The 21,202-nt window shown below is 36.4% G+C and overlaps 1 protein-coding gene across 1 annotated transcript in view; it reads left to right on the top strand.

Moving 5' to 3' along the window:
- Positions 1-21,202, top strand: part of CNTNAP4 (contactin associated protein family member 4) — a gene marked incomplete at its 5' end in the record, with an annotated part of 280,039 nt that overhangs the window by 160,660 nt on the left and 98,177 nt on the right. Inside the window, 5 exons of the mRNA XM_054177755.1 lie at positions 5,028-5,231; positions 5,405-5,589; positions 7,446-7,589; positions 9,971-10,232; positions 17,163-17,312. Of these exons, the coding sequence (XP_054033730.1) occupies positions 5,028-5,231; positions 5,405-5,589; positions 7,446-7,589; positions 9,971-10,232; positions 17,163-17,312 (945 nt within the window). The remainder of the gene's footprint in view (positions 1-5,027; positions 5,232-5,404; positions 5,590-7,445; positions 7,590-9,970; positions 10,233-17,162; positions 17,313-21,202) is intronic.

Genomic DNA, 21,202 nt, shown 5'->3' with positions numbered 1-21,202 from the left:
TTTGCTAGCAATGCGTATCCAAGATATTGCAGAGAGACATTTGAAGCTTGTGTAGTCTTCAGATTACCTCCCTCTGCTGCTTTTCCATTTGGGAGCCAACAGTACTGCCAAGGGAAACCTCATGTGTATCAAAATGGGTACAGTCCTCTAGGGGAGAGGGGCAAAAATGTGGAGTCTTACATAGCATTTGCCTTCTTCCTAATAATAGAAGAGGAATGCTTGAAAAGACTGGATGGATTCTTAGGATTACAAACTTGTTGAATAGCAATTGTTTACATCAATTATTCAATTAATTAATTATTCTTTGAATATTGGGAGTATTAGGATGGGACAGAATCCATCTTATTATGCAGAGCCAAAGTATCTTTTCCAACAGTCTGGGCAACCTGGTGAGGAGACTGCTAAACTAGGACTGATGGGTGAGGAAGATGATGGACCAAAATAGTGTGGAAGTGGAGGATTGGTTTGCAAAACAACAACAACAAAAAGTCTACAGGGCAGTGTGAATAAGAGAGACCATGGAAACATCAAACTATCTCAAGTGAAAACTCACAAATAGGTAGATGTTGCTATAAGGGAAATGTGAGGGAATTTTTCATAGCTTTTCTGAGAAATCAGTATGAGTGGATGCCTTTCTGAACTGCCTGGGTGCTATGCACACCATGGGGATCACACAGAAGAAATCGAGTTCTTCATATATTTAAAAGACTACATCTCCTCACAACCAGTGACAGGGTGAGATATCCAGGACAGTGAAAAGGCAGTTAACATTTATGTAAACAAGCAGCAGGGATTCATGTAGCTTTGCCTGGAGACAGGTGATGAGACATCTTAGAGTTTAGTTAACAGACAGACCAAAGGTAGTGACTCAATGGTGAATGCCTGATATAGACTACCTGGTATGGGAGAAGTGTATGAAGCCCTTTTCATACAACTGGAAGAAGCCTTTGGTTCACAGGCCTTGGTCTCTATTGGAGACTTTAATGACCCTGATATTTGATGATGGGATATCAGGGCATAAGAAATCTAGGACCGTTTTGTACTTCTTTGATGATGACTTCCCCACTCAAGTGATCAAGGAAATAACAGGATGATGATATTGGGCTTGTGTCTGGTGTAATTTTGCTGAGGCGAGTGATTGTCATAAAGGCAGCCTATGCCCTGACTTATGCCTCAAATATTGTAAAAACTTGTCCCAACATATTTTGCTCACATCCCCCCTGCTTCCCTCTCCTTCTGGAATGGGTGTTAGCCCCCAGAGCTGCGTAAACAAAGGGCGAGGCATCACCACGCTGGGGTAAACAACCCAACCTGCCTTTTTTGGGGTAAATAAGATCATGCACCCACCTTGTGGGATGCTTGTGCTTCTTCCAAGTTTGGGCATAATTCTAGCCACATGCTTTGTTATTGGCTAAAGGCGCTTACCAAGGTTGACTACTGGCTAAATCTAAGCCTTGAGCATATTATAAATATTCCCCAAATTGTAAACAATTTGCTCTTTGCTTAAGCTCTTTGCTCTTTGCTATTAAGCTCTTTTGCACTGTTTTGCTCCATGCATGTGTGCTGCTCTTTTCTACATACTCTGCCTTTGTTTGCAATCCGGAGAGAAGCTTGCTACCTGGGAAGTGCCAGCATGCCTCAGTTTACCCAGAAATCTGCAAAGAGTACTTCACAAGCTGCTCTGCAACTACAGACAGTCAGACTTGCAAGCCAAAGCCTCTGTGTGCCAGCTTGCAAAGCAAGAACCATGCTGAGCCGTATCATGTGTGCCAGCTGCTGAGTCACAGAAGAAGGAACTGCCACTGTCACTCCACAGCCCTGTAAGTCAAAGCTGACCTAGAGTGATTCAGAGCACCATGCTCTGCTGGGACAACCTAAAAGTGCCCCATACAACTTCACAAAGGACTGCCCCATAATCCTAGAAACAGGAAAGGAGTTGCCAAAGGAATCTGCTGCTAGCTCACTTTGAGCCAAGCCAGGCAAAAGTCATGCAACTCCACACTGCCCCCTCTATTTTCTCCAGCAGCCTTAGAAGGGCAACTGCCGCCCAGAATGCCTTGCTGATTCCACAGGACCTCAGTGCCAAGGAAGCCACTCAAGAGAGCCAATCCAGGTGAATCTGCCTGTCATGAGAAGTCTATGCCACACCCCCAATGACACAGGAGAAAGCTGCCTCCACACGTCCAGAAGGGACTGTCCCTCAGAGCCAGCACTGGGTCTCTGCAAGTCCCTGAGCTTTGGCAGTGACCAGCTACAGCACCATCAGATCCCTGTGAGCCTTGGAACCTCAGCAGCTGCCACAGTTGCCCCAGCTGAGTCCCTGCCAACTCCCTTATCCTTGGCAGTCAGCGTAAAAGTAGCTTAGCAACCTGCATAGCAACATGTTTAACACCAGTTAAGGTTCTGTTTAAAATCCTCATGCTTTAGTCTGCATGGTATTGTAACCTATGGTTTATAAGCAGCACCCTGCTTATGCCTGGATTCATAATTTGTGATTATAAATTGATTTAAGTCTCTGAAAGTTTCCTTTGATTGTATGTGCCTGATACATTGTCTCTCTAGCTCTTTAGCAGATGCAAGCATCTTGTCAAGTCACCATCTGTTGGACAAGCACCAGAATTGCACCTGTGGTTCTATAGTTGAATAACTATTTTTGTATTTTTCTAATTTGGCTCAAAATTGTTATAATGTACCAGTTTATGGGATATATTCCATGACTGTGCACTAGTATCTGAATCTAAATATTGTTTAAAGGTTATTAATTAATTTGTATTAATAAATAATAAAAATATAATAATTACTTTTTCCATTATTCATTAATTAATACCCTTATTCATTACATGTGCTACTGGTATGGCTCCTGTAAGAAGCTTTGAAAAGCTTTCTCAGCTCCAAGTCAGACCTGCCTCTACCCAAGTCTGAGCCAATAAGGTTAAACTGCTGATTGAAAGATTTGTGATCAATGGTACAAGTCAATCTAAGTCTGTTCATTTGTGGTGTATTCCTTGGATTGATACTTCTTTAAAGCTGTTTAACATCTTTATTACTGCCCTGGATGATAAGATAGAGTGTACATTCAGCAAGTTTCAAGCCAATAAAAATATGGGGGACTAATTGACCTGCTATAGTTGCATTATGTCATTCAGATGGATCCAGACATGCTGGAGAAATAGGCTCACAGGTATTTCAAGCTGTTCAAGAAAGGGAAGGACTTGCACCTGTGGAGAAAATAATCCCTAGAAGATTTTTTCAGTACACACTGTGGGGGCTGACTGTGGCTTTGAACAAAGAGACATGAGGGTTCTGATAAACACCTTTACCCGTGAGCTGGCAATATGCCCTTGTAACACAGAAAGCCAAGAGCATCCTGGGCTGTTTTAAGAAGAGTGTTGCCAGCAGCTCAAGGAAAGTTATTCTTCCACTCTATTCTAATGTGACTTGTCTAAATTACTGAGTCTAGCTACTACAAGAAAGACACAGACATACAGGAGCAAATTAAACAAAAGGGCACAAATATGATTAAAACACAGGAGTGTCTGCCACATGATCAGAGATTCAGAGAGCTGGGTCTAGAAAACAGAAAGCTCAGCAAGAGGCTTAGCTAGGTGTATTAATATCTGATTGGAGAATGTAAAGGAGACAGAGCCAGGATGTTTTCAGTGGTGTCAAATAAAAGGAGAAGAAGCACTGGGCATGAACTGAAATACTGTGAGAATGGTTGGACATGGTTCAGAGAGGTTCATTTCTCCCTGGAAATACTCAAAACTTGACTAAACATAGCCCTAAAAATCCTGCTGGAGCTGACCTAGTTTGAGTAGGGAAATTGGACAGGATGATCTTCAGATACATGGCAACCTCAAACACTCTGTGGTTCTGTGATACCCATACTAAAAAAAGTGATGATACAAAGTCCTGTATTTCAATACCCAAACTGCAATTCAGGTTAATTAAAGTCATCATTTGCAATGATGGCAAAAGTAAAAAAAAAGAAAAACAAAAAAAAACCCAAAACCAACCACCAAAAATACAATCAACCAAACAAAAACCTTATGATAGAGCTAGGTCATGTTTAGAGATGACAAGTTGTCTGGTTATTTTTTCTTTTTCAAAAATAGTATACCATGATATTATTTTTAATTCCTGTACAGATATCCAGATTGGTTTTAACAGTAGCATAAATCTGCAGGCTACATAAAAGCCCTGAAAAGCAGTTTAGTGTAATGAATGTGATTTTTTTGTTCTTAATTTTGTTAACTGGAGTCAATTGCAGATAAATTAACAGAGATTTTTACCCTAAGAATACAATAAGAACCGAAATGGTCAAAGTACTTCATGGTTCCAGGGCAAGTAAGACCTTTCATGATTGCTGCAGTAATAGCTGCGATAACTGGCAAGCTAAGAGCTGGGATTCAGCCTAGAGAAGGAGGAGCCTTCATGGAGACCTTAGACCTTCCAGGATTTGAAGGGGGCTACAGGAGAGCTGGGGAGGGCCTTTCGATAAAAGCATGGAGTGACAGGATGGGGGGTAATGGCTTCAGACTGGAGGAAGCTAGATTTGGATGAGACATGAGGGTAACATAGGACATGAAGGTGGTGAGGCACTGGCATAGGTTGCCCAGAGAAGTTGTGGAGTCTCTGGCAGCGTTCAAAACCAGGTTGGATGGCGCCTTGAGCAACCTGGTCTGGTAGGATGTTGACCCAGCCCATGGCAGGGGGGCTGGAACTAGATGATCTTTAAGGTCCTTTCCAACCAAAACCAGTCTATGATTCTATGATCATATGACTGTAGTTCTAGATTGAAACAGAAGTCAGAGCTCTTTTGAACACCTCACTTTAGTGAAAGCATCATCATTAAAGCAGGACAGTCAACATTTGGGGAAAGACAGGAACAGCAGAAACAAGCTACAATTTATTGGGCACAGGTGAATCTAGGGATGTTAGTGGTGAGACATATCATATTGAAGTAATACAAAACTGTTTCTTTTAGACATAGCATTATACATTATCTTTCATTTCCTTGCTTCTAGGGTCCGAGGTGGTTGGCTTTGATGGGAAAAGTTGTCTAATTTACACATTTAATCAAAAACCCATGAGTGAACTGAAAGATGTGATTTCTCTGGAGTTTAAGACAATGCAAAGTGATGGAATTCTCCTCCACAGAGAAGGACAAAATGGAGACCATATCACCCTGGAATTAATTAAAGGGAAGCTGTCCTTACTCATTAATTTAGGTAACCAGCTACAGCTCATAAACTCTAATATAGTTATTAGGTATTGTTTGACTGAAACTCCTTTTGATTTGTTAAGCGGATTTTAATATATAGAGTATAATGAACCAAAAGTATGTATTTGAATAGCTATATATTTTGATTGAATTAATAGTTTTTATATTTCTTCTTTCAAGGTGATACTAAAACTCACCCTTCTAATGCCCATATTAATATTACACTGGGCAGCCTTTTGGATGATCAGCACTGGCATTCTGTTCTCATTGAGCACTTTAACAATCAAGTAAACTTTACAGTGGATAAACACACTCATCATTTTCACGCAAAAGGAGAGTTCAATTCTTTGGATCTTGATTATGAGGTGTGAAAATTACCTTTCCTTTTTTACATTTATTGACTTTGTTATGTAAATGCAGTGAAAGCAAAGGAGGCAGAATTTGAGGAAGTTTGTAGTGATTAAGACTTCAGGGTTTTTCTGTCCCTAAATGAATAAATTGAAGGGGAAAAAAAGAAAAATATCACATTAATGAAAGTACCAATGCTCCATCTGACATGTAACGTAAATTTTTCAAAAGTGTCCTTATTTTAGTATCTTTGTTTTAGTAGTGCAGTGAATGTGATAAAAACTATATAAATAAATGAGCTCCAACTCAAAGTTATTATTTAATGCCTTGATGAAAATTACAATAAATCAACATAAACCCATTTTTAATTTCCTGCTAAATCTAGCAAATGTACGGTGAAAAAAATCTTGCATAACAAATGCTAGATTAATGAAAAAAAGTAGATATAGTTTGCTGTGTCAATTTCTGAAGTATAGTTAAAAATATCACTGTTTCACAATTTTAATGTGATGACTGGCTGCTTTATGTTTGCCCCTCTCCTGTTTGTTAGTTGAGACAATGAGTGGTGGAACAGAATATCTGGTACCCACAGTTCAAAATTACTTCATTTTACTTATCAAAGTTTTTTAGCAGTTTAGAGGAAGGTTTCATGCTGTTTCATGTCTTCAAGATTCCATTTAAAAAATTTCATTTGTAAGATTAAATTAATGATTCTACTTTACACTTCTGAATATTAAATCGCAATACCAAGGGTGTAGGATCACAAAAAATCCAAACCAAACCAAAACAAACCACAAACCAAAAACCAAACCAATCATAGTTTTAACCAACTGGCAAATAGACTTACTATACGAATTCAACTAACATTGCAAATTAACTTTTCCATTCTTCAACATAGTGAAATTTGACATATGTATTACCCATACAAACTCCAAAGGAAAGCAAAGGTGGGTGAAAGTCTAAAAACTTACTCAAAAGTATGAACCACTATGTTTAGAATTACTAGAATTTAATTTCTGACTATAAAATTTCTCAGTTTCATAACTTAAGAAAGCATTATATATTTACTGCTTTTTTCTTCAGGAATTAATTTTAAATATTAGGTGAAATTTCAAAATTAATAGATAAATAGATTAAACTAGCTGTTTCTACAGTATCAACCAGAATAGCATAGAAAGGGTTGAGTTCAAAAGATATCTTAAACTGGCATCCTACTTCTGATGGTGCCCAGAAGTGGAAATATAAACCAGGTCAGTCCTGTGAGAATACTTTATTAAAATAAACTAGTACTTTTATACAGTCACTGCCTTAGGGACTTACTAGAACAGAGTGATATGTTTTGTTTAATACCTTTCAATGGATTTTTATTTTTTATTACATCTTCCAAACCCTTTCTGAACTCAAGCTAACCTACAGTATTACATCAAGGAGCTGCATAGCATAAATATTTTTAGTGAGAATAAATGTCTACTTTCATTTGTTTTGAATCCACCCTAGAACAATTTAATATACTATTGTTCTCTGTTATGGTAGTTATGATTTGCATGCAGCAGAGAGATCAGTATAATGTGCTGGTTCTTGTCTTCCTTGGTTCCATGGCTCTAAGTGAAAATCAATAAGCAACTGTTAAGAAGCACACTGAGAAGGAAACAAAAGGCCAACATTTCAGAAAAGTTTAATGCGCACATATGACTTGATGTAGCCTTATTTTGGTTATCCTGTTCTTTTAATACATAGGATTGATACAAAGACATAGCCAAAAAGTAGCAGATTCCCTATCGGCCAGTCTTTGATTTCTGCTCTTACTCTATTGGCAATATCTTTCCTTAGAAAATTATTTAATAGTATCATTGATTTCTCTTCTCTTTCTAAGCTCAGCTTTGGAGGGATCCCAGTGCCTGGAAAATCAGGGGCAGTTTCACACAGGAACTTTCATGGGTGTTTTGAAAATATTTATTATAATGGAGTGAACATTATTGACCTGGCCAGGAGGCATAAATCCCAGATCTACTTTGTGGTAAGAGATTCATAGTTAAGAAAGAATAAATAAGTGAAATAGATAAAAGAAAAATATCATAAGAACTTTCATATACAATATTTTAATGTGAAGTTCTATTGAAATCTATACTGTTTAATGAAAGGTAAACAGAGAAGTCACCTAATTTCGCTATTTTATGTCTGCTGCAATACAGATTCATCCATAGACAATGTGGGATGCATTGCTATCTATTGTTCTGGACATAAAAGAAAAAAATAGCAATGCAAGATATAGCTGAAGTCATCAAAGCTCTGGCTTTGACTTCTATGAATGTATATATGCAGCCCATTTGAAAAGACTTCTGTTATTAAGAGTGCTGTTTCACTCTATTTTCGTTATAATTTTTGTAGATGTGTTCTGTTTGTTAATTTATAGTGTCCTGGAAAGCTGTAGCTTAGGTTAGTGGGTTTAATGTAGCTATTGTAACATGGCCAAGAGCAGTGTTAGATAAAACCCTATTGCTGACAGAAATGTTTCCTGCAATGTATGAACTTTCTTCAGTATTACAGAAATTTGTCAAAAACTTTACTAATTCCTTTTTTTTTCCCAATAGCGCAAGAGCCATCTACATTTGCAATAATTGTTTATTTAGCAGCAAAAAATGCAGAAATATGATGGAAACAATCAGTTCAAAATAATTAATAAAATATAAAATGCTTTCATCTAAACCTTTTGATTTGGATTTCAGTTCAGAATATGAACAATCAAATTTGGTGCTCTGTTCCAAAAAAAGTATAACAAGCATCTTTTCTTATGTGAAGCTCATATGAAACATTCCAAAATTAACCAGACTGATGCCTCTGTATAATATCCTGTCCATGATGCTGATGGATTTTGAGGAGAGGGCAATTATAGAAGGTTCTGTGAGGACCTTCTATAGTGAAAAGGGAAACATGAAATTATCGTCATAGGAAATGTCATCATCTTCACCTCAAATGATTTAAATGTTTGTGCTGCTTTCAGGTCTATATAGGAAACATTTAATAATATATATGTGCCAGAAAGTATTTATGTTACCATGGAATCTTAAATAACCACTTTGCTGGTCTGATACAGTATTAAGTAGATGTTCAGATGTCATGGAAAGGGAATCAGCACATGATAAGCATTTGACTTTTGCAAGGTTTATTAATCTGATGACTCTCTTTTCACTGTAAATCAGTTCAGCTGACTACTCATTTCTCTGCAGATAAGTTCGTAAGACAGAGCTTTTATTTATTTATATATTTTCCTTGAAGAAAATTAAAACAGACACACTTTCATGTCTTGACATGCCAGGGGCTAGTGAGTATTATTCTTAAGTTATGGGTTTTTTAGATTTTTACAATAAGGTCAAAGTTCTGTGTATGTTAAAAAGCTACAAAGCTCTTCATGTTGAACTGAAGTTAAATGTGCTTTAAATTTTAAAGACAGTTATAGTTCAAACTGCATGTAGTTCATAGAGTGTGTAAAGTTCAAATGGTGTCAGCATGTCAAAGTGCATATTGTATCATTATTAAGAGTAATAAAGTATTAACTAACTCTGATACTAGCTGCAAATAATATGTTATTCTAATTCCAATCTTATTTATATTAATACAACAACTGATACAGTTTAAATTGAGAGTTTGAGAATTTGTCAATTGATTGATCTGCAAGTTTATTTATATAACTAAATAAGAACGAGTGATTACAGAAGCAGTCAAGCATAAAACACCCACTAGATATCCAAATACAACCTATGGTCTGGTCCATATGGGCCTGCTTGAAAATATATTTTCTCCTGATTTATGAAGTATGTGTTTTACATTTGTAAGTACTATGCATTTACGTGTGGGATTTCCTTTGATAAATACTTAAGCTAGTGCACATCTCTGGTTTCATTGATTCAGAAAGATTGCTCCGTGGTCTGGCAAAAATGTTTTTCTTTTGATTTCAATGCTGCCTTAAGCATCAATAACCACACTCAATATTTTTCTCTGCAAATATTTGTACCAAAATTTGCATTCAGTGGCATTTAACCTGAAATTCAGAAATTTGCCAAGTCCCTAATACTTCCTGAGGCTGAGCCAAAATAGAAAGAAATCATGTCTGTCTAACTTCTGAAATACCATTAAATCACTCATAATTTAGGATTTTACCTCACTCATTCAAAGGTCCTTGCAACTCTTTCATCAGGCAGATAGGTCTGGTTTGGTGAAACAACCTGGTAAACATTTAATAAGCTAATGATCGCACATATCCACACTTAATTTTTGGACTAACCTGCAAGTATTACAAATCTCAGGTTCTATGCAAAATATTTTGAAACCCTGCAAAATTTCTCATGACTGTTTACCTCCAAATGTTTGTAATGCCATATTTGTTTCATTTCTTTCTAGGGCAATGCATCCTTCTCATGTTTAGAGCCACAGATGGTTCCTGTTACATTTCTGAGCTCCAGTAGTTACCTGGCACTTCCAGGCACAGCAGGGCAAGATGAAATATTCATGAGTTTTGAGTTTCGCACCTGGAACAAGGAGGGACTTCTATTATCTAGCAAACTCCACCAGGCTTCAGAAGGTTTCCTCTTATATCTGAGTGATGGGAAAATTAAATTCCGTCTTCACAAGCCAGGAAAAGTACTAAGTGACATCACTGCAGGTAACAGAAATGAAGAAAATATCCAAGATTCTTATGCATAAAAAGTTGAGTAATACAAAGTAATTTAAATTAGTACCTACACTATTGACTAAGTTTTACAACTACTCTGTATGTAACTACACTTTCCTTCTCTGATTTTAATCACAGACATTTCTAAATACTTTTTTTTTTCTTTTCTTACAAATGCATCTTTATGTGTTTTCCCACACAATTATGTGGAGATTTCTTGCAATATAGTCTGTAAAGCTGAAATTTTGGCTTTACATACATATTGTATGTAAAGTTTATGTGTCTAATCTGGGACATTTAGGGTATCTAAGCAAATTTTTCAGTTCTGAAATGTAAAGAGTCTAGCTACCTATTCTAGCTAATCCATTAAGATGTTTTTCAACCGACAGTTGTAAGTGCCTTCACAAGGCATTAAGTAACTATTTTGTTCCATAAAATTATATTGTGTTTGCTATTTTGTATAGGTCTCATTTACAGAGCTGTTCATTAAATTCGGACAGTGAATGTCCAGTACCAGGTTATGCTCCAGAAAATTGGGGCAAAAGAAATTAAGAACTTGAGGAGACATAATAATTGAGATATAAAAGGTCAATTTTGTAGTTAATCACTGAAGTGAATCTAGGTCATATAGTTTTGGTAGTGTGCACTGCTAGGCAGCCCTCAGAGTGGAGATAATATTTCCAGAGAGTATGTCCTCTAGTCTTCTTCTAATACATAAGGACAAGAGGATGAGACAAATGCAGTACCCAGCTAGGATTCTGAGAACCAGCTCTCATCTTTTTAGGAGCAAAGAGGAATTTCCTTAATTCATGAAATATGAGAGCAGGAAAGTGGCAAAAAGATCTCCATTTTCCACAACATTCTAAAAAAATGTGATAATACCTTCAATGTGATAATACACTTCATCAGCAGTATAATGTGCTGTGACACTCCATACATCACAGCAGCCTCAGAGTTTCTCATCCTCTCTGTAAGCAAATTGAATGTTATCTATTTCCAGTGGAAGGTTAAAATGACCATTGCAGAATGAATTCTCAGAAACAGAAAACAGGATTAAAGAGATTAGGCAGGTAAATGGGATTCAAAAGAATTTATGAAGATGAGGAAATGAGATTAGGATTGGTATGGTTCATGTATGCTTAAGTAAAGATAACCAGAAATTACTATTTGGAGGAATACGCCATGGACGTTATGGTTAGTTTGTCTGCAGAAAACACAACAATGATATCAAATACATTAGCTGATTATATATTTATTGTGAATGGTACATAATGGAATGTTTCATATTTCATATTCATAAAGACAAACGTTACCGGTGAAAAAGAAGCCAAATTAGTTATAGCAATGTAAACTGAATTAATAGGTGAATAATAAGTAGAAAAACTTTAGTTTTGCATTGGTATTTAGAAAACAAGTTAAGGATTTGAATGCATGAATAATTTAATCTTGTATAGAGTGTATTTCTTAGTGATAGGAACCAAGCCTAAAGCATCTTCCAAGGGATTTTCAAAGTCAGAATATCGAGAGCTTAATGATACTGTTTATGCTGGTTTGGCTTGAGCAATAACAAGTACAGCAAGTAAACTAAGGAGTTACTGAAATTAATAATAATAATAATAATAATAATAATAATAATAATAATAATAATAATAATAATAATAATAATAATAATAATAATAATAATAATAATAATAATAATAATAATAAAAAAAAATTATGCCCCCTAAATCTGTTTATACCCCCTAAATCTGGGAAAATTTTCACAAAAAAAAATTAATTCATAAAATCACAAAATAAGAAGCACATACCTAAAATATTTACAACTCATGTGCTTAGCAATGTAAGACAAAGAGAGCAAAGCAGAGCAAAGAAACAGCCACAGGATCTGAAGACGAGGCCTCCTGAGTGGTAGTTCTGTTATTGATTCTTCATACAATTCCTTCTTATTAAATAAAACTACCTTTGAAAGAAAAAAAAAAAAAAGGAAAAAGAAAAAAGAAAATCTAAATATAATCTGAAGCTCATTATGTCTCTAGAAATGTACAATGATTAAAAGTGAAATTTGAAACAGTTTATTTTAACTCAGGAAAAGATTGTAAGCCAATAAAGACCATAGATAATGTTGAAATTTAAATAAATCCTTTGATCCTCTTTCTAAGGTAAATAATCCTATCTGCCCTGGTGTTTTTTGTAGTGCCCTAAGAACAATATTTCAATGACAAGAGGTTTTCCTATGCTCATTATTTGATAATGCTGAATACTTAGTAAGGAATATCACTGGTATCAATGATGAATTTGGATTTTTAGGAGCTATTTCAATTTCATTTCAATTAGATGATGTATATTGAAGAAAATATTCTTATGTAGCATCATTTTAACAGATGACCTGACGGTGGTGGCACATTTTTACAACTGTAGACTTATATGCAGAGCAATTTATTCAATTTTTGAGATTGCCACACACTGTATAATGTATTATTTGAAACACCTCAAAATAAACTTTATCAAGACAGAAACTACTGCAAAACCAACTTATTCTACTCCAATATGTTTTCTAACAAAACCATATAGGGATTTTTTTCCTGGAGTTTTTGTAGTGTTGATTGTTACTCTGAAGCAATGCAATGCATTTGGAGATTGAATAATTAAATCATGGATAGCTGGATAAGTTTGTTCCCCTACAGGCAAAGGCTTATGGCCTTGCTTTCACACACACACACAAAGTATTTGATAATTAAATCAGAGCATTTTTTGTTTAGTTGTTCTTGATTTTGTTATGCACAGTTCTGCAATTTATATTCATGTAATTTAAAACGTTTCTTAAACCCTATAGAAAAAAGGAGAATGACATGGAAACTCATGAATGATTATGTTTTAATCAGCCATATCCTTTTACAGAATGGTTGTTTAATGTCATCCCTTTGTAGCCTCTTTTGCAAGCTGCTCAAGCAGCTTTATTCAAATAACCCTGTCTTTCTATGCAGCTTTTAATTTCTATACAGTTTTCAATTAAGTGATGTTATCATTGCATTTGGTGGTTATACTTCAGACTAATCTATATATTACTTTTTCTAAACTAGGGGTTTTTTTATTATTATTTCTGATTGATCCCCTAATAATCCATATACATTATCTCCTTCAGTCATTCATTCAATCTTATGCTTGGGCAATCTCTAACCTGCTTTACTTCACAGTCAAATATTGAAATATTTGAAACAGATTTTTCTTGTGACTCAACACTAAATTAAAAGCAGTTATGCCTGGGGTCCTTGATGCAAAGGACATGAAGTTCAAAAACACCAAGTGAAAGATCTGCATCAGGGTCAGGGTAATATTCATTACCAGCACAGACTGGGGCCTAAATGGACTGAGAGCAGCCCTGAAGAAAAAAAGACTTGGGCATATTGGTAAATGAGAACAGTGCATGAGCTTCTGACATTCATTCACATCTCAGAAAGCCAATTCAGTCCTATTCCATATAAAAATGTGTGGCCAGCAGGTCTTCCCTCCACTCCACTCTCATGAGACGCATCCTGTAGTACAGTTTCCAGCTTTGTGTTTCCCATCACAATAAAAACATGGACTAGTCAGAGTGGTTCCAGTGGAGGTCCATGAATATGATGAAAGGGTTGGAATATCTCTCTTATAAAGAAAGGCTAAGGTAGTCAGGTTATTCAGCCAAGAGAAGAGAAAGCTCTGGGAAAACATTGTTGCAATAATTCCAACCTTTCAGTACTTACAAGCGGGCTTATAATTAGGGTGGAAAGAGACTTTTTTTTTTTTTTTTTTTTTAAATGAAAAATGTGTCAGGACAAGAGGTAACAGTTTTAAATTGAAAGAGGTTATACTTAGATGTTGCACCCCTGGAAGTGTTCAAGGTGAGGGTGAAAAGGGCTTTGTGCAGCCTGATCTCGTGAAAGATGTCTGGGGCTGTTTATTCTTGAGAAAAGAAGACTAAAGGGGGGGCTCTCATCAATAAAAATATAAAATGTATAAAAATATCTGAGGGGTTGGTGTCAAGTGGATGAGGCCAATCTCTTTTCAGTGGTGCTCACTAATAAGACAAGAAACAATGGGTTCAAGCTTGAACATAGAAGACTTCATCTCAAAATGAGGATTAATTTCTTTACAGTGAGGGTGACAGAGCACAGGAACAGGCTTCCCAGATCCCCCTTCTCTGAAGACTTTCAAAACATGCCTGGATGCATTTCTTTGTGGACTAACCTAAGTGATCCTGCTTTGCAGGCGGGCTGGACTCAATGTATCACAGAAAGGACCTTGAGAGACCATCTAGTCCAAACTCCCTTCCAGCACAGGACCACCTATACCAGATCACACAGGAATGCATCCTGGTGGGTTTTGAGTATCTCTAGGGAGGTAGACTCTACAACCCTTCTGGGCACCCTCACAGTGAAAAAAAATTCTCCTCATGTTTTCATGGAACTTACTATGTCTCAGCTTCCACCCACTGCCCCTTGTTCTGTCATTGGGTGTCACCAAGAAGAGCCTGACTCCATCTTCTTGGCACTCACTCTTTACATATTTATAAACATTGATGAGGTTACCTCTCAGTCTCCTCTTCAAGCTAAAGAGACACAGATCCCTTAGTCTGTTCTCATAAAGGTGATGTTTCACTTCTCTAATCACTGTGGCTCTGTGCTGGACTATTTCAAGCAGTTCCCTGTCCTTCCTGAGCTGAGAGGCCCAGAGCTGGGCACAATACTCCAGAAGTGGCCTCACCAGCACGGAGTAGAGGGGCAAGAGAATCTCTCTCAATGTACTAGCCACACCCCTTGTAATACACCCCAGAATGATATTGGCCTTTTTGGCCATAAGAGCACATTGCTGGCTCATGGTCAACCTCCCATCCACTAGGACCACCAAATCCTTTTCCCCTTCATTGCTCTCCATCAGGTCAGCCCCCAACTTATACTGATACATGGGGCTGTTCTTTCCCAGTTACAAGGCTCTACACTTGCCCTCATTGAATTTCGTTAAATTTCTCCCTGTCCAACTCACCACTGTCTATGTCTTGCTGAATGGTGTCACAACCTTCTGATGTGTCACCCACTCCACCCAGTTTTGTGTCTTCAGCAAATTTGCTGACAGTGCACTCTGTGCCCTCATCCAGGTTATTGATGAATAGTACTGGTTCCAGTATTGACTGCTGAGGGACTCCATGTCTCCAACTAGAATCTGTCCCACTGACCACAACTCTCTGACTTCTTTCCTTCAACCAGTTCACAATCCACCTCACTACATGATCTTCCAGACCACACTGCCTCAGTTTAGCTGCAAGGATAGGATACTGTGGGAGACAGCATCAAATGCTTTGCTAAAATCATGATAAACCACATCCACTGCTATACCATCATCTATCCACCTGGTTATGTCCTCATAAAAGGCTATCAGGTTGGTCAAACATGACTTCCCATAGGTAAAACTGTGTTTACTGCTCCTAATGACCCTCTTGTCCTTGATATGCCTAAGGAGAGTATTGAGGATAAGGTGTTGCATTGCATTTCCAGGGATGGAGGTAAGGATGACCAGTCTGTAGTTACCTGGGTCCTCCTTCTTACCCTTTTTGAAGATTGGAGTATCATTTGCCTTCCTTCAGTTGTCAGGCATCTCTCCTGTCTCTCACGACTTACCAAACATAGCGGAGAGTTGTCTGGCAATGACCTCTGCTAGCTCCCGCAGCACCCATGAGTACATCCCATCAGGACCCATGGATTTATGGATGCCTGGATTGCTTAGCTGTTCTTCAAGTCAGTCTTCATCGACTAAGGAAAATTTATTCTTTGTCATGCCTTCATCTGCGTCCGCAGGGATCTGGGGTTCCTGAGGACAGTCTCCAGCAATAGAGATGGAGACAAAGATGACAATTAATAACTCCACCTTCTTTGTATCCTCTGACACCAAGGCACCCACCTTATGCAGTAGGGTCTATATTGCTTCTGGTGTTAGTTTTTCCTGCAATGTATTTGAAGGAGTCCTGTCTGTTGTCCTTGAACTGCCTTTAAACCTTGGGGTTTTTTTTTATATTTTTATTTCTATTTTAACTAATCTGTCAATCATTGGATTATTTCTCTAGAATATACAACACATTTTAGAGAAAATAATTAATTTCAAATGTTGTATTCTTTGTTCTGCACTTAAAGAGGTATCTGTTCTGAAGAACAATCAAGAACATGATTGACTTAAAAAAGTTCTTAAAAAAAAGAATGTTCATCCTCTTGTCTGATAAAAAAGGTTATTTAAGCATACATATGTGAGTACTTCACAAAATCAGGTCTTTAGTGTTAATTGATTTGTGAGAACTTACACCTACACATTCAGAGGTAATGTAAATTGGTGCTAGCCACTAAAGACTCAGAAAATTTTCCTGTAGATTTCCAATAGAAGAGACAACGGCAATAAAAATAATGTTATGATACTGAGATGACAATTGATGAAGTTTTAGCATCTACAGAATTTTGCTACTTTAGTAGGTTGCAATATAATGATTATCTTTGATTTTAGAAGGTGAAGAAATGCTTTGTAATAGTGTAGTAAACATGAACTATGTGTAAAATACTATATCATCCATCACAATGATGTCTTAATGGTAGTTTCCTTAGATTCACATTCACTGTATTAAACGAATATATTTCTGCTTATTAGGAGTATTACAACATTAATGCTTATTCACTGAAGTACTTTTTCTTTACCAGATGTGGATCAAGAGAATGGACAAAGGTTCTGTGTTCACAAAACATATGTGGTTTTTACTAATTATTTTTTGTTTTCATCACAACTCAAAGTTTTTGTATGGGCTATGATTGCTCTGTCTGTCTCTCATCCTATCAAGTCTGTAACATTCAGATAATATAACAAATAACAGGTGTTTATACTTCATATTGCTTTTTATTTTCCTCCCAGGTGCTGGATTAAATAATGGCCAGTGGCATTCTGTATCCTTCTCTGTCAAAAGGAATCGTGTCAGTGTGATAGTGGACAATGATGTGACCTCATCTGCTCATGCCTCCATATCTCTGCAAATTTATTCAGGAGATGCTTTCTACTTTGGAGGTGAAATATATTGTTTATTTATCCTCAAAATAACTCACAGTTAAATGGCGAGAATTATTTGGCTTGTCTCAACACTCCTTTGGCTACCTTTGACATCTCTCAAAGGATACAGTTTTCAGTTGCCACTATCATGTTTTTGAATTTGTGTTTCCTTAGAATTCTATAAAACCTAAATATTTGGTCACTTTTTTAGAACAGTGTTTTCTGGCATCATGGTCTGATAAAATAATATAGTCTGGCTGACAGACAGACACACAAAGTCTCTCAAATGTTTATTAGGTTGCTAAATTAATTCTTTTTGTGAGAATCTTCTGCTGGGATGAAATCAAGTTCTTACCTTAATTGAACCCTTGCTTACTTGTGCAAATTTCCTCTTTACATGAAAGAAGCTAGTAGTTCTGTCACTTTTTATTACACAAAATTCCTGGTTTTGGAGAATATAACTTGTGACTAAAAACTACATTTAAATGTATTCATTTCCCTAGGAATATTGATAATTTCATAATAGCAAGAGATTTTGTCATCAAACACATATATCATTACTGATAGGTAACAATAGATACTGATAGGATGTCTAAATCACTTGGGAATGGATTATGTAATATCAATGTTAAAACATATCTGAATGTATTATTTAGCATTAGACTAGTGCTTCATCTCTTAGCAGTTTAGGAATTAATGACCAGACTATTTATTGACATCCTCAGATTTGTGAGAAAATTGAAAAATTAATACAAAACCCTAAAGGATTATAGACCAAGTGGCTGTTCACAAATCAGTTCCCTTGAAGCAATAACCTGTAAATAGATTTCATATTTACAAGCAGACTTCAAATATCAAAACTGTCACATTAACATCCATCTGACTTTTCACATTTGTCATCTAGTCTTCTATAAACATTTTTAATTATTTTTCTTCTATGTTGATTCCTGTTCCCACTTTGCTGGTTAGGTGATTTATACAGTTGCAGGTAGATGGCATGGGTGAACACATGAGGAGTCATGTGACCAGCTGAAAAAAAGCAGAATATTCAATTAAGGTGTACAAGGACATTTCTATTTATCTTCTTGATTCCAAGCACACTGAAAGTGCTAACTGCATATCCATCCCTTATCTTCTCTGATTTCACCATAAAGCTGTATAGCTGAAATCAGCAGGTCATGTGTGTCATAAAAACTTGGGGAAAAACTACTAGGGGGTTTATAAATTTAGAAAATTTTTCATTAAATTTTTATATCATATACCACTGTCAAAATGCACACAATGCATTTTTACTTTCTCGATAAGTTTATATGGATATTTGCTGTGCTCCCATATATTGTTTATTAAAACATGAACTTCAGGCTTCCAGGAGTGGTGTCCTGGAGACATGGTGGCTACTATGCCTGTTTTAATGAATAAAACTATGTAAGAAATGTGTATGCTTAGCCAGGAAACTGTGTAGTAAACTTGAAAATGCTCTAGCATTATGTCAGCACAATTTCTAGTCATGCTATCATCAAGGATATACTACCTTTCAGTTACTGGTATAATAACTCATTGCAACAATAAGGGCAAAAATAGAATTAAACAAAAAAATAAAATTTAATGCTTACTAGGTATATTTCATTATTAACATTTTTTTTCTTATCTTTAATATCTGGCCCATAATTATAAGGAAAGTAAATTTCATGAATATTTATGTTGTGGTCTTTTATGCAAGAGAAGTAGAACAAAAATTTTAAAAAGCATATACCAAGAAAAAAATCTGAGACACTATTTTGTAAAATAGTTAAGTGCAAAAGACATAAATGTTTTCTGCCTTTTTTTTCTTTTTTTTTTTTTTTCCTTATAGTTATGTAAGAATTTATTTGGAAGTATTCATTTCTAAAATGTGTATCAGATTTTTCATGAGAAATGAGAGTATATTTTTGCATTTTATTGTAGAATGCTGTAAAGTATGTGGCTAGAGCTGTATTTGGTTTGTCTGTGTGTGTGCTTTTGCAAGTCTATGGATTTGCTGTTCTTAAAGCAATATTTGAAGTAGATAGGAAATATTTTGCTTCAGAAAGGCAGAGTTTTGAACAATTTGTTTCACCAGTGTGTAAAACACACTGAGAATTTACTGGCTTATTTAATTTTCAATTTCTATTGTGTACTTCTTAAAAACATGTCTATGCTATTTATGCTGTTGTACAGTCATTTGAATACATTTACTAGTTTCCACAGTAATTTTGCTTTCTATTACAGTAAACATCTGAACTGTCTTTACAGGACTTCAGAAATAATTCATTGGCTCTGTAGAATAAAGAAGTTTCTTGAGTCATTGATTCTATACAACATGAAACAAGAAGAAAGTGTTTGAATTCTGTGAGCCAAAGTGTAGTGTTGTTTGACTAAGATCATTCCAGAAGTAATATTATCCTCTGGAACAAAGCCAGAGGAGAAAAATAAAAATTATGTGTACTAATTCATGCAGTGTTCAGCTGCCACTGGGAAAGAGCTGCTCAGTGGACATGGTTTAAACCAATTTAGCATCAAAGTTGTTTATTGATTTATTAACATTTTTTAATTAATTAGCAATCAGTGATTAAGGCATTTCAGAATCAGTACATAATAGACAAACCACAATACTAGATAATTAAAGGATGATGCTCATAGGTTGAGTAAGACATCCAGGCACTTTCTGGCCCATACCTCTGTTCTAACATCTGATTAGATCATATTGTATAGGGCTGTGACCACACAAATTTTTGACAGCTCCAAGGACAAAATCTCATAACTTCTTTGGGCAAACTGTTCTCAAACTGACCACCTTCATAGTAAAAAAACTCACAGATAACATCTTATCAGAATTTTTCATTTCAACTTTTGGCTTTTGGCTTTATTCTATCACTGTTCACTTCTTGAAAAAGTCTGATTCCATCTTCTCTTGTCAGATAGCTTTATCTTCTCTTTTGAAGACTGAGCAGGCCCATCTCTCTCAGCTTCTTCTGATACACCCTGTTTATTTGACTACCTGACCATCCCTCCAGGATGTTGATGTCTTTCATGTACTTGAAAGTTCATAGCTGCAGCGCTCCAGATGTGGTCTCACAAGTGGACATAGGAAAGGTCACTTCCCCACATATGCTGGCTGTGCACTTGATAACACAGCCCAGAATGCCATCGGACACCTCTGCTGCAAGGAGACATTGCTGGCATATTCTGTGGGTCTAAGCAGTCATCCTCCAGCTTGAATAGTTCTCACTAAACTTCATGGTATTCCTGTCAGCTTATGTTTCCAGCCTGTCCAGGTTCCTCTGATTTACGTCCCTTCCCTCCAGCATTTGAGCCCTGCCCCAAATTCAGAATCAGTCACAACTTTGCTCAAAGTTCATTCTGTCCTATTTCCATATCATTAATGGCATTAAACAGCATAGATCTCAGTACTGATCTGTGAATGACCCTTTATTCACTGTCTATGAGCCAGACGCTGTCTATTCATCCTGTGTGTATCTCATTACTATGGTGATAGGGAAATTATATAAAAATGTTACAGGCTTTGCAAAAGTCAAGGTGTATAATGCTCACTGCTATCCCATTGCCAATAGCTTTGTTAGACATGGTTTAAGTTGAAATCTGAAGTTACCCAGTTATATTCATGTCCTTCATTCATTTAGAAACAGTTTCTGAGAGGATCTTCTCCATGAGCTTGACAGAGACTGCAGTAAGGCTGTCTTCTATTTTCCTGTGCTCTCATTCTTGTCATTCTTGAAGATGGGTATGATACCTGCCTTTTCTGGTCACCAAGAATTTGACTAAATTGACAAGACTTTTTGAGGACTGAAATGATAATAGATTCACAATGACAGTTGCTACAAGGACGTTGGCCAGCTCCTGCAGCATCCTCAGGTGCCCCTTGATTCCTT

This window comes from Dryobates pubescens, chromosome Z (assembly GCF_014839835.1).
Source record: "Dryobates pubescens isolate bDryPub1 chromosome Z, bDryPub1.pri, whole genome shotgun sequence".
Taxonomy (NCBI): Eukaryota; Metazoa; Chordata; class Aves; order Piciformes; family Picidae; genus Dryobates; species Dryobates pubescens.
The sequence above is the reverse complement of the archived record's forward strand: the minus strand, read 5'-3'. Positions and strand labels throughout refer to the sequence as shown.